The sequence below is a fragment of the Sitophilus oryzae genome, unplaced genomic scaffold (assembly GCF_002938485.1).
Source record: "Sitophilus oryzae breed Bouriz unplaced genomic scaffold, Soryzae_2.0 scaffold_810_pilon_pilon, whole genome shotgun sequence".
Lineage (NCBI taxonomy): Eukaryota > Metazoa > Arthropoda > Insecta > Coleoptera > Curculionidae > Sitophilus > Sitophilus oryzae.
In genome coordinates, this window is record NW_022147429.1 from 6,419,945 (window position 1) to 6,433,568 (window position 13,624).

At 34.0% G+C, this 13,624-nt stretch overlaps 1 protein-coding gene across 2 annotated transcripts in view; it reads left to right on the forward strand.

Annotated features, from left to right (window-relative positions):
* Positions 1 to 13,624, forward strand: part of LOC115889099 (protein jagged-1b) — a 410,680-nt gene that overhangs the window by 352,820 nt on the left and 44,236 nt on the right. For both annotated transcript variants that reach the window (XM_030909016.1, XM_030909015.1), the window contains exon 7: positions 645 to 878. In XM_030909016.1, the coding sequence (XP_030764876.1) occupies positions 645 to 878 (234 nt within the window). The remainder of the gene's footprint in view (positions 1 to 644; positions 879 to 13,624) is intronic.

A 13,624-nucleotide genomic window follows, 5' to 3' on the forward strand; every position in this document is an offset into this window, starting at 1 on the left:
TTAATAATTAAACAAAAATAAAATTTAACAATCTCGGGTCGGTAATCAAACGCAGGTCACCGAAGTTTGATTTCCTCATGGTCATAGCTGGGTTAGTGTAATTAGATTGTAAACTATTTTGACGACGTAACCGGCAATGACAACGAAAAATAGAAGAATATAAAAAGAGTATGCTGAAGAGAACCGATTTAGTTGCATTATGAGTTGTTAGTCAGTTGATAGTTAGTTCATAGTGAGTTCATGAGTCAAATGGTTAGTCAGAAGACAGTTAAGACGTTGAAGATGTTCCTGTAAGTACTCCTTTCAGCATACCCTTAAGAAGTCTTAGCATTTCCTGAAATTGTTCTCCTAACATTTTTATCCACACTGTGCATTTTTATTTAATAAATGTATATTTTCCTAATGGTTGTTTTAATCCGAAGAGAGAACCCGGTCTAGCTATCCCAGCGAACAACCCCCAAGCTAGGTCGCGACATTATCACCCTTTCCGTAGCATTGAAGTAAATAAATGTTGTGCTTCTTTAACATTTTGAAACAGCAAAAAATATGATGTTAATTAAAATTCTATCAATAACAATCTATCAAGGAATGAAAACAATATTTAATATTTAACTTAATTAATTTGTCTTTTTTTTTCTTTTCAGACCTAAACTACTGCGGTACTCACGAACCCTGCCTCAACGGCGGTACCTGCGAGAACACAGCCCCCGATAAGTACAACTGCACCTGCCCGGAGGGGTTTTCGGGAACGAACTGCGAGGTGGTGGACAACCCTTGCGCCCCTGCCCCCTGCCTCAATGGCGGCACCTGTTTGGAGGCAGGAGGATCGTTTAGTTGCGAGTGCGGACCGGGATGGGCAGGAGCCACTTGCGAAATCGGTAAGTAGGAAGGAAGAGACTTTTATATTGTTTTAAACCCATTAACATTTAATAACAATCATTAATAGATAAAACTCAAAAATTATTAGGCATATTTCACACCAGTACTTTTTAACCAATCCAACTGGATTATTTCGACACATCACCGTTGCAGCGTATGTGTGTATGTTATCGCTAACTATCGAACCTATGTTCCGTGCCAACTGAATTGCCAAATCAACCAAACATTCTATTTACGTTTAGCTGGTATCTTTTCAAAGAAACAACAGCCATTCTCAAAAATCAAAAAATATGATTTAAAATGATTTTCAACACAATTTGGTCCGAAATTTTCTTACTGAATACAGAGTTGCAAGCTCACAGAAAACTTGAGTCTTTTTTTGATTTAAATCATTATATTATTATTAATTACTTAAGTCATTTGATCTTAAATAATTTTTCGAAAACTGTCTTAAAACTTAAAATTTCTTTTTCAAAATGACTTAAATCTTTATTCCGAAATAGAAAAAGATTTGAGTCTTTTTAGAAAAGACTTAAGTCATTAAAATGATTTAAATCTTTTTATAAAGGGCTTAAGTCAGATTTTTATATATCTTTTTGATAGATACATTTTTAGCAGCAGAATTCATTTTTAAACTGTTAGGCGGCCAAGCAGCAGAAATTAAAAACAATGTTCAATACCACTAGCAAATAAAACGTTAGTTTTTCGGAACCGATTTTGATTATTTAGCGTGTTACGCGTGCGTAGTGAGTTTGTTGTCTTTCAAGTAAATCCCCGACTCCGTTATGTAGCCCGAAAGACGAACGAAAGAATATTTATTTTGTTGGGGTTGGACACTGAAACCCACCCAGCTTTATCGTTAAATCATATTTTTCGTAGTCGTTTTATTCCAAAAAAAATTAACACGTCTCTTTTTAAAAGAGCTTTATCTTCAACAATTGGGCGTTTTCCGTTACCTAGTAAACTGAAAAAAACCTTAAATGTTTCTTTTATTCATATTAGACCAGTAAAATATAATTTAACTGCAATTAAAAGTAAGAAAAATTTAAAAAGAAAACAACACGTCATAAGAACTTTTAAAACGGGTATTCTTACACGGCCATCTCGGAATATTGACAGCGCCATCTCTCGTGAACTTTAATCGCGAATACCTAACGACATTGCCCAATTACGCACTTGTCGCGCATTGACAAGTGACAACCTGATGGGCGAAAAAACGGGTACAAAAATGTGAGCAAAGAAGCTCGTTTCGTCCTGCGCACTAAATTGAAAATATTGAAAACAAATGACAACTGACAGCGTAATAATAATTATTATTAGGGGGGCCCCATAAAAAGTTTCGCGGGGGGGGGCCCGAATCCTTATATCCGCCACTGAGACTTAAGTCTTTTTAAGTGACTTCTTGCAGCTATGACTAAATACCAGGCGATGCAAAATTAAATCCTGAATTTTTTTTCTCTCGTTGTATTACTAGTGAAAATCGATTGTCTAGATCAGCTTTAGGACCATTCTTCGAGCGTTATACTAATTTAAATAATTCATTTTTTCGGTCGCTCCGCATTCAAGGACCGAAAAATTTATTTATTTGGTATATAAACAGACAGGCGTAAAAATCGAGACCAGCTTAGCTGTTTTAATCGTTTTAATAAATAGTTGCGGTACGCTTCTTGCTTCGTCTCTACGAACGAAATCGAATTGGATTAATTTCGGTGATGTGTACCTACCGGGGCGTAAATTTTAAGTTTTTAATTGAAACCTCGATTGAAGCTTATATACGTTTTTTAATTAAGTTTGACGCCTACGATGGCAAGTAGTTATTATTACTATAAACGACCACACACTTCGGCTTTTAGCGACACGCAAGTGTAGGCCAAAACGAGAAGATTACTATACATTCAAAAAAGGAACAAAACACGATAAGCCAGAATCCAGAACACAGAATTTTTGTTTTACTCTAGAAAAAAGTTGGTTTGACAATGTCGAAGCAGAGCTTTTTCACAAAAAAAATCACACAGGTCGAAACTCAAAAATCTAAATAAAGCAAAAACTCACACCGTTTTTCAATATCTGTAACAGATCTTGAGTTATTTGTGAAAATCTACGAAAGAAATACTATTTTTTTCTGTTTTCCGAAGTATTTAACAACGAATATCTCTGGAACAAAAAGCGCAAATCTCAAAAACGAAACGGTCTTGTAAAGTGCATTTTCAGGACTGCAACATACTACGAAATAAGCAAAAACGATTTTTTGAAGAAATTTCTCGGCACCCCCTTGCCGATTTTGTCAAAAATTGAAATATCTCAGATTGCAACTAAAATATTCTTACAAATAAAAAAACTGTAAAGTTATCAAATTGAATTTTGTCAGACTGCCAAAAACTGACGTGTATCGTGTATAATTTGTCTAGAATACTGAATTATGAATTATGGTATGGTATGTAAAAAAATATAAGTGGCGAAAAAATATTTATAATATAATTAAATAACCTACTATATTCATTATATAGGTAGGGGTGGTGTATTTTGACCCCCGGAACACATCTTTGATTTTCCAAAAAGGAAAGATGTTTATAATCGTGCATTTTCTTTTAAATTTTCCTGTATATTTTATAAAACTTTTTAGAACGGCCTGTCCTTTTTTTAAATATTTTTTTTTAATTTTCAAACTTGAATAACTCGGTTATTTTGAAAAACGCGTAAGGGGAAAATAGTATGTTTCTTTTATCGATCTACCTGCCCTAAAAATATTTGCACTTATTTATTAAGACTTACCCTGTATACCGTGTGCGTCTCAAAAGTGGATCACCCCTATAACTGATTATTTTTTCAGGTAAAAAGAACGATATTTTGTATGTCAGTATGACATAAATTAAGATTGATTGACGCATTCAATTGTTTTTGTTCACTTCCTGTTTCACCGGAAACGACTACATCTTTGACTTTTAAATGGCACTCTCTGTATATTTCTACTTTATTCGATAGATAATAACATTCTGAATAGAATGACATATCATATGTCAACTTTTGACATTTTCGCAAAACAAATCGTATTTTAAATATCAACCGGATTGTCTTTAAATATATAAGAGGAAAAACTTTTTTTATTATTGACAGAAAAATTGGAGAAAAATGCATTCTTCATAAAAATTTTTGCTTGTTCTAAATTAGAAAAGTTTTAAATCATTAGATGCATTGTTCTCTAAATGTCAATAATGAAAAAGTTTTTCCTCTAGTAAAGACTATCCGGGGACATACTGTAGAGTGCCATGGCTGTGTTAAAAATACTAATTTTTAATCAAGGAACCTTGGAGAAATAATTTTGTTCGTCTAATGTTTTGTGTGTCTTGTCCTGGCCGGTTAAAAGATACCCAAATCGTATTTTAAATCATATCTCAATTTTTTCAAATGAAACAAAGGTGGCTCATTAGCATATTTCGAAAAAACATTTTTTACGAATAATTTGGTAGCACACACTTGGTATTTGTCAAATTGTCGTTATGAACCGCATGTTACATATGCGAAAATTTCAAAAGTTGACATATGATATTTCATTCTATTCAGAGTGCCATTTCATCAAAAGTTGTAGTCATTTTCGGTGAAACAGGAAGTGACCAAAAACAATTGAATACGTCAATCAATCCTAATTTATGTCATATACTAACACATCAAATCTCGTTTTTTTATCTGAAAAAATAAAAAAGTTATAGGGGGTGAGCCACTTTTGAGACGCGCCCAGTATATCGTATACTATTAATTAAACATTTTTTTGGTAAATAAATAGCAACATCGCATTTTTCTATTTACGTCTGGTTTGTATATGTTGGATACTTTTTTATACTGTAAATTTTGTCTATTTATATTATTCGTCTGAAATCTAAACTGTGGCTTCTAAATTTGTACAATCTAACTGGAGGAAATAGGGAGGTGTCTCTAGGCAATCTCTTCACTGATTGATATCAATATTCTGTATGTTTTAAGATGCGATGTTTAATTGATCGGTTTAACGTTCTAGTGAATAAAGTCGAGTTAATTTTGTTGTTATCTGTTTAATTAATTATGTCGATAAAAACTGGTCCGTGGAACGGGTGGGTGTGAGAAAAGTTTAGTCGTTAGAATTACTCATAAAGAATTGGACTAAATTAATAAAAAAAATGCGCGGGTAGGTCAGACAGCATTAAAAAAGAATAAACAGTTTTATTTATAGTATCATTATATTTTAAGCACTGTCTGTAACATTATTTCGGCGAATTCATTTAACATTATTTTATGACATTTATCAGTTAATTGTAACAATAAATTACAGTATACATAAAATAAGAATTGTAAGGCATATCCACGCCACTAGTTTTTGCATATTCAACAATATTTTCTAACGATTTCCAATGGAACCCACGCATATATCAACTCAGAATCATGAAGGAAGTGTCGTTACGGAAACCGCTAATGAAAAACCACCCGAAGAAACGTTTCTTTTTCTTTTCAACATCTTCATCGCCAGCGCCAACACGTACTAGAATCTGCATACGGGCTTCAGGGACATTTACATATACAGGGTGATCAAATGCTTCCAGACTAAATTATTACAGGATACAAGAAATAAATGAATTCCTCCTATTTTGTGTTTTTAAGTAAGTTTATGGTATCAACTAAATCGATCAGGTTGTTTTTATTTTTTCTGGTGGAATAAAAAAGCAGAACATTCTTTTAAGATTTTTGTTGACTGCTTATATGCATTATTAATGTATTAACCAGTCCGGACATAAATCTGCCTGAGATGGTCATCAACACAACAGTCAATGTGTAAAATAGCCGTACCTCAAAGATCAACAGAAAAATGATGATAGTACAATTACGAGAATAAACGATTGGACTTGTAATACTACCTATAATTCAGGCCAGGTAGCCTGATATACAGAGTCTAGAAAAGTAATAATACTGTATCTTATATAATATAATATACTGTTATAAGAGAGGCCAGAGAAATATAATGATGTAGATATTGGACCTATGGACTATAATGTAGTAGCACTGCGTCTTTTACAAATCTATTGTGGCCCTCTCCTTTAGCTTTAACTTGGAGACCGAAACATTCATATTATGCCAATGTTTACCAGCAGAGATGAGCAAGAAATCGCAAACCGCGATTCAATCGCAGCGATTTTACCCTGCGATTTGCTCTCATGGGAAACTGCAATTGCGATTTCTTCTATTTGCGAGTTTCAGTTTAGGCAACCAGTATTACTATAGCTGCGATTTTCGACTTTGTTGCAATTTGCGATTTGGTTGCGATTTTACTGCGATTTTGCTGCGATTGAGATTTTGTAAACTGGGACCGTTCTATCTGCGAGATTGAATTGTTAAGAGTTGCGATTTGCGATATTGGTGCGAACGTAATTTTGTGGTCTATTGAAGCATTTTATAATAAACTGCTATTGAATTTTCTCTCTGATATTATTTATTTATAGAGAAGGTATTATTTTCTAGGGCCACGATAGGGGGGGGGTACGAGTAGTTCACCTCTTTAACTTAATTTTTTCTGATAAAAAAACGAGATTTCGTATGTTAGTATGACATAAAATAGGATTGATTGACGTATTCCGTTGTCTTCAGTCACTTCCTGTTTCACCGGAAATTACTACAACTTTTGATTTTTAAATGACACCCTCGGTATTTTTTTACTTTATTCGATAGAAAATGACACTCTGAATAGAATGGCATATCATATGGCAACTTTTGACATTTTCGCTTAAAAAATCGTATTTTAAATTTCAATCTAGAATGTCATGGCTGTATTAAAAACACTAATTTTATTCAAGACGCCTTGGAAAAATAGATTTGATCATGTATTTTTTTCGCGTCTTGTCCTGGCCATTTAAAAGATGCCCAAATCGTATTTTTAATAATATCTCAATTTTTTCAAATGGGACGAGGATGGCTCATTGGCATATTTAGAAAAAGTATTTTTTACGAATAATTTGGTTTGGTAAATATTAATATCGCAGGTTACAGTCGCTGCGATTTAAAGATCGCAATCGCAGTTTTGCTCATCTCTAGTTACCAGTCATCCGTTTCTTCTTCTAACTGAAAAATCTGCACATAATTTCAAGTGTTAGTCCCACCTATCTTGAACTACCTGAAGTGAGCTTGAAACGTCCTGTTAATAAGGACACACTACATTTTTGACAGTTTTCCAGTGTTTGCTCATACATACTTACTTTCTTGCTTGTACTTAGTTGCCTATACTAGATGCCATACCAAGGAAAAAGAAATAGAAGATGACTTAAAAGCTTTTTTCGGGTTCTTGTTATTACCGATTCTGAACCGTCCTAGAGCTCTGCAGCGCATGCGCAAATAAAATAATGTCTTCATATTTCCTTCTGCGCATACGCATCACAGTTCTAGGACGGTTCAGAATCGGTAATAACAAGAACGCGAACGAAGCTAAAATTAACAGCAGTGTTGAAATGGACTGAGCTGAAAATAAATAAAAATTAGTCAAGTGCGAGTCGGACACGCACAGGAAGGGTTCCGTACCATTCATTATCTATACAACATTAGACACTATATTATTATAAACTTTTTTTCCGATCTAGCTGAAATTTTGAATGCGCGTATAAATAATTTAAAAAAATGAAGAAACACATTACTAAAAATTATATTAATCAATAATAAATATGTAAAAAGTAAAAATAAATATGTAAAAATTAAAAAAAACGATTAAAAAATAGTCGCCTTGACTAGGATTCGAACCTGCCTTACTACGGCTCCAACGTCATAGCAGCGTAAAGTCCTAACGCTTTAACCACGCGGCCACCGAGGACTTGAAAGATTCTATGTAAAATTCTTACTTAAAAGATAATGTTTAGTGAAAGTACTTTTTTATTTATAAACATTTATTTAATTCTGTTTTTAGTGTTTGTTCTTATAGCGGCAACATAGATACATTGTCTATAAAAATTTCAACTGTCTAGCTATAACAGTTCATAAGATAGATCTTTGTGACAGACGGACGGACGGACAGCGAAGTCTTAGTAATAGTTGTGGTAATAGGATTCCTGTTTCTGCCTTTTGGGTACTGAACCCTAAAAATGGAAGTATCTGACGGACGCATGTGTTCAAAAATTGAAAGGAGCAATTGAGATCGAGACACCCTGTAGCCTGTAGAATCTTCTTCATTTTCTCTTTCGTCGTTGCTTGGGAATTAGATTATGCCGAAGCGCCGTGGACCAGTCCCTATCTACACACCTTCCGCGTTCTAGTGAGTTATTCAGATATGTAAAACGACTAACTATATTAGCATAACGATTGATATGACGACTACCCTATATTTCCTTTACCTCAGCGCTAACCTGAATATTCCGTGCGGTCTTCTGGCGACAGAGAACAGGGTTTGGTCGAGTTTCGATTAATTGAAATGCGGGTTTGAACTTAGAACGTCATTTATACAAACCTTTCACACAAAGCTAGTTATTTGCACTTGTGTTTGAATGAAATCATTTACCAATTTCGAAATTTTTGTTAACATGATGAATATCGTGAAATATCTGTTTGTGGAGGAGTATAGTTAATTAAGCCACTGTCTATTCATAACCAGCCTGCTAACTAAAGAACATTTACATGGTAATCTGCGTATCTGCCTAAATATTCGCTTATTTTATGCTATGTAACAAGTAGTGTTCTAAGCTCTATTGAAACATCGTTTAAAAAAAAACGATCGACACTGGTGCTTTAACTGCTAACATGTGTATCTTAAGTAAACACGATTTTGAGACAAAAACAAAATAAACTGGCGATAAAAAATGGGGAATTCTGACAAGACAAACTTGAGACAAATTGTCCACACCCAAGGACAAAAGTACAACAAAGTCAAAAGTTTAGTTGTTGCGAATGAATGTTATTAACCATGTGTTATTTCACTGGTTGGAAGCACACGCTATCCACACTGCGCCGACAACTTGTCGTACTGTAAAATATACGAACAAAACATAGACAGTTTGATCTTTACCGACTCGAGACGGGATATTGAAAAGTCTCCGAATAACAAAAATGAAACAAAACTGTTGCAGAAGTGTATTGGATTTGTCGCAATTTTGACGTAAAAAATGAATATTTCTGTCTTGTCGTTGTTTTGTCTGCTTGGTCTGGACTCGGCATTTGGGTCAAAATTAGAAATTGAAATTTAAGTGTTGTCAGATTGATCTGAAATTTGGTACACACCTTTAGTTCCGATGACAATACAATATAGTAATATCAATAACATTGTAAATCTAAGATGGCCGCCGGTACAAAATGGCGGATTTCATATTTTTCCACAACCCCCTCAATATGGGTATCAAATGAAAGGGCTACACTAGTAGAATACTGTGATTATGACAAAATTTAAAATTCAAGATGGACGTCGTTACAAAATGGCGTATTAGGTGAGGGCATGAGTAGTCGTGTCCAGAACAGTTGTGTCCAAGATTGTGTGACGTTAGAAGGACAGATAAAAAAAAATAGGTTGTGATGAATTTGTGAAAATGTTGCCGTCCAACATTGACGTTACAAAAGGATTGGTAAATGGTGCTATAGGCCACATTACAGAAATTGTTTGGCCTCAGTTCCGTCGAACCCAAATGTACGAAACAGATGTACCATCAGTTTGGATTGACTTTGGCAGAGACGGCATACACGTTATACACCCGAAAGCCATACAGTTTCCAGCAAAATTCAATTATGGTACGGCTGAAAGAAGAACCCTTAATTTTGTCATGGGCATCCACCGTCCATAAAATGAAGGGCAGCACAGTCGACCATGCAGTAGTGTATTAAAGTACTCTAAGTCGAGTCAAGTCTCTGGAAGGGCTATGTATTGAGGAATTAGATTGTAATAAATTATCAGGTAAAAAACCATGTGATAATGATGCACTAAATGAATTAAATAGAATGAGGAATATTCGGTAGGCATTTCCGTTAAATACTAAAAACTAGAAAATAAAAAATCGGTAAAAAACTTTTAAGTTAAACGGTTTTATCTTATGTGCACTGAAAACTAGAAAATAATAATAACAATTAGGTATTTTGAACTTCTAGTTCAGAAATATTTTAGTACTAGGCAGAATAGCTTTTAGGCATATTAGACTAAAATAAAAACGTGGGGCCCCTCTGAAATCCTTCCTATGGCAAAGCATATCTTTATACTTTGGTAGATCATGAGCTCGGCGTTCGCTGGTGAAGCCGCCACGGCTGGTTATTGATTGTCAAAATCTCCAGTTACGATGATAGTAAGTCGATGCAATCCACACTTAGTATAGAAGAAAGTATTACAGCAATAGTTAATGGGCCCCACGTTTTTATTTTAGTCTAATATGCCTAAAAGCTATTCTGCCTAGTACTAAAATATTTCTGAACTAGAAATATTTTAGTACTTTATTTCTGAACTTATCATAAAAATATATAAAAATCTGACTTAAGCCCTTCATAAAAATACTTAAATCTTTTTCTATTCTGGGATAAAGATTAAAGTCACAAGTCATTTTGAAAAAGACTTATATTTTAAGTCAGCTGTCAGAAAAATGACTTAAAATCAAATGACTTAAGTTATTAAAATTATTTAAATCAAAAAAATACTTAAGTTTTCTGCGAGCTTGCAGCTCTGCAGGCAAGTTGTATTTTTTGTCATTTTTTGGATGTCGGCTGTCGAAATATTCCATGAGCTGTTCGAGAGACTATAGAGGCATTAGATAACACGCGAACGCTAATAAATAAGCCAAGATGCCCAGCTAGTACTGTACGGGTTTGAATAATGGCTTTGAATAAGGGCTTGGAATAAGGTTGTATTCAACAGTACTTGCCTATATTATATTTAAACTTTGAATAATTCTATTTGAATTGATAACTTGACTGATAACTATCAATAAGACTTTTTACACCTCTCCAAAATAAAAATAAAATTTTACAAAACTTATTGTTGGTTGAAAAACTGGAAAATACATACCTACCTATAAAAACTATGGCCACTGTTTTTAAATCCTACTAGATATCTTTCTAAGACATTCTTATGCCTTATTGCAATTCAAAAACAATGTTTTTAGTAAATAAAAAAATTGTTATTGGCTATTAAGTATCCAACAGCTGACAAGCCTTTATAAGTAATATTTATTAGCTTGACGAGCCCGGCAATTTTACGGAATAAAATATACCATTGCCTTAGCAAACCATAAATTAGACATCATCTTCTTTTTACTAGTAATAAATCCTAAAAGGGCAAATATCCATTGTTGGTTTTACAGTTTTAAACGTTTTAACAACTTATCCAATTATACTTTTAAATATGTAGGTAGGTAGTTAGATAAATATGAAACAATATAGCTGTCCTTCACCTTATTTGAAGATGATCCAAATTGTTGGGGTCTAAAAAATATAGATACAGGTACATTTTAAAAATTTCCGTTTGTCAGTTATATATTTGTTGTTTTTTAATAAATTTATACTATTTTAAAGACACAATTAAGATGTAAAAAAATTGCATGAAATCTAACTCACTAAAATATTTATAAACTTCCTTAAAACAAAAAAAAGTTAGAATAAAAATATCTTCAGGATCTTCAGTACAAAAATATCTTCGAGTACTGACTACTTATTTATTACCTTCATCAGCGTATCCACAATCTTCCCGTTTTTTTCTTGGCCTGTCTCGATTTTGCAACGAATTGATATGCGGGCGTGTGAATTTGTAAAGGTATTGTTTAAGTGAATTATTGCTTAATCTACGTATCGCGGTACGATAGTACTAATTTGACTTGAAATAACAGTGGTAGAGATTGGTGTGACCTTTCGTGGCTGGTTAAAATAAACTCATTTTTTTCACTTCAGAATTGGTTTAAGAGTCAAAGTAATCGTAAATTATGTGTTACAAATGTCTAGTAGTAAGAAATTAACTGATCATTAAACAAGTTGAGTCTCAAATAAGTGCAAATATTTTTAGAGGTGGTATTATCATTATCTTTTATCGAGATCTACCAGCCCTGGAAATATATGTACTTATTTAAGACTTACCCTGTATATTATTTCTTGTTTCTGCTGAGGGAAGACGAATATCCCCTGAAAATTTAAATGTTTTTTGTTGTTAAGCTGATTGATGAGATTTTTCCTGATAAGCAAAGACAGAAAGACAGTCCAAGCTGTAGTGGGTCTACTAACAGGGCATTCGAAGCTGAATAGGCATCTAAAGCTAATGGAATTGCCGGACGAAGCCATGTGTAGGTACTGCCAATCTGAAGAAGAAACGACAGAACACATTTTGTGTCGGTGGGACAGCCTGGCAAATGTGCGATTCTCGGTAATAGGCAATGATAGGCCATTGCCAGGGAGTTACATGGAAGGTTTAGTCTCCAACTTGCTAGACTTTGTGAAATGGATAGAACTGGGATCGCGTGGATCAGGCCGATAGCCACCTCTAGGAATCTAATCTAAGATTCACCCTGTATATTATCTTTTTGTTGCTTGTTTCTGCTGGGGAAAGACGAATACCCCCTGAAAATTAAAGTGTTTTTTGTTGGCAAGGCAAACTTGTTTGTGAAAAGCCACTGGGAAGTTTCTTTTTCGTTTGGATTCCAATACGCAGTATAACATTTTACGAAACAGTAACTTTTTATTATCTTTTTGTAATTGGAAGCCATCGTATACAAACACTTTATAAGCACGATTAGCTATCAATTGCAAATTAATCACAATTTAAATTACTCAGGTAGATAGATAGATTTTACGAGGTGGCATTGGCCTATTCCACTGCGAGCTTTCCATTTCCTTGTCCTTTAAATTGTATTATCTCTAGAGCAGAGTTCGGCCCTTTATTCTTCTTTCAATGGCAGCTTTAACTCCTGTCGAGCTTGCAAAGACCTGTTAGTAAAGCCAGTATAGTATTTTTGAAGATAATTTTCCTGTCTTATGTTCTATGTCTTCTTATCCGGTCTACTATTAATTTTGTCTAATGTTCTACTATGAACTGTTTCGCCAGCCTCTGTGCTAGTGAATTGTTCAATCAGCTCATAGCATAGAGTTAAAAATTAAAAGCTCATAGCACTCATTCGAGTAAAATAGTTTTTTTTCTGTCTTTTACTTGACACACAATTTATTGTATATTTTTATTAAGGATACTGATAAGATTTGTTAAAGGCTGAATGACACGATCAAAGTTTACTTGGACTAAATACGAATTGAATGTCATGTAACTGTCATATAACTGTACTTATAATAAAGCTGTGCGCGTCTCACTTGTATGCTGCTTATATAGTATTGAATGTTTTATCAAAGTCTAGTTGGAAGTCGTTTCAACATTAAAGTAACAAGGTTGGCTTCCAACTTACTTGGATGCTATGAAAAATTCAAACTCGACTTTGATGAAACAGTTGATACCATACGTCTTCTTAAGTCTAAGCTCAAAAGTGAGATGCGCACAATATCTACAAGTATATGTCATTCTTAGCATATTCAACCATTTCCAATAATGATGTAGCCTCCATCACATATATATACATACTCTGTAGTTGTCCATTGTAGTCTCTTGTTGGCTATGCAGGCCCAAGTTATCCCTGCTAATTTCCTTATATCATGGTCCCATCTCAGGTTTGATCTTCCTCTAGGTCTCTTAATTCTTCGTGGGTACCATGCTGTAATTTTTGTGGTCATTCTGTTGTTCGTCCGTTCTGTCGTTTCGTCTTTCTTGGTTATTCGTAGCATATTTCGTTCCATTGAGTTCCTTATA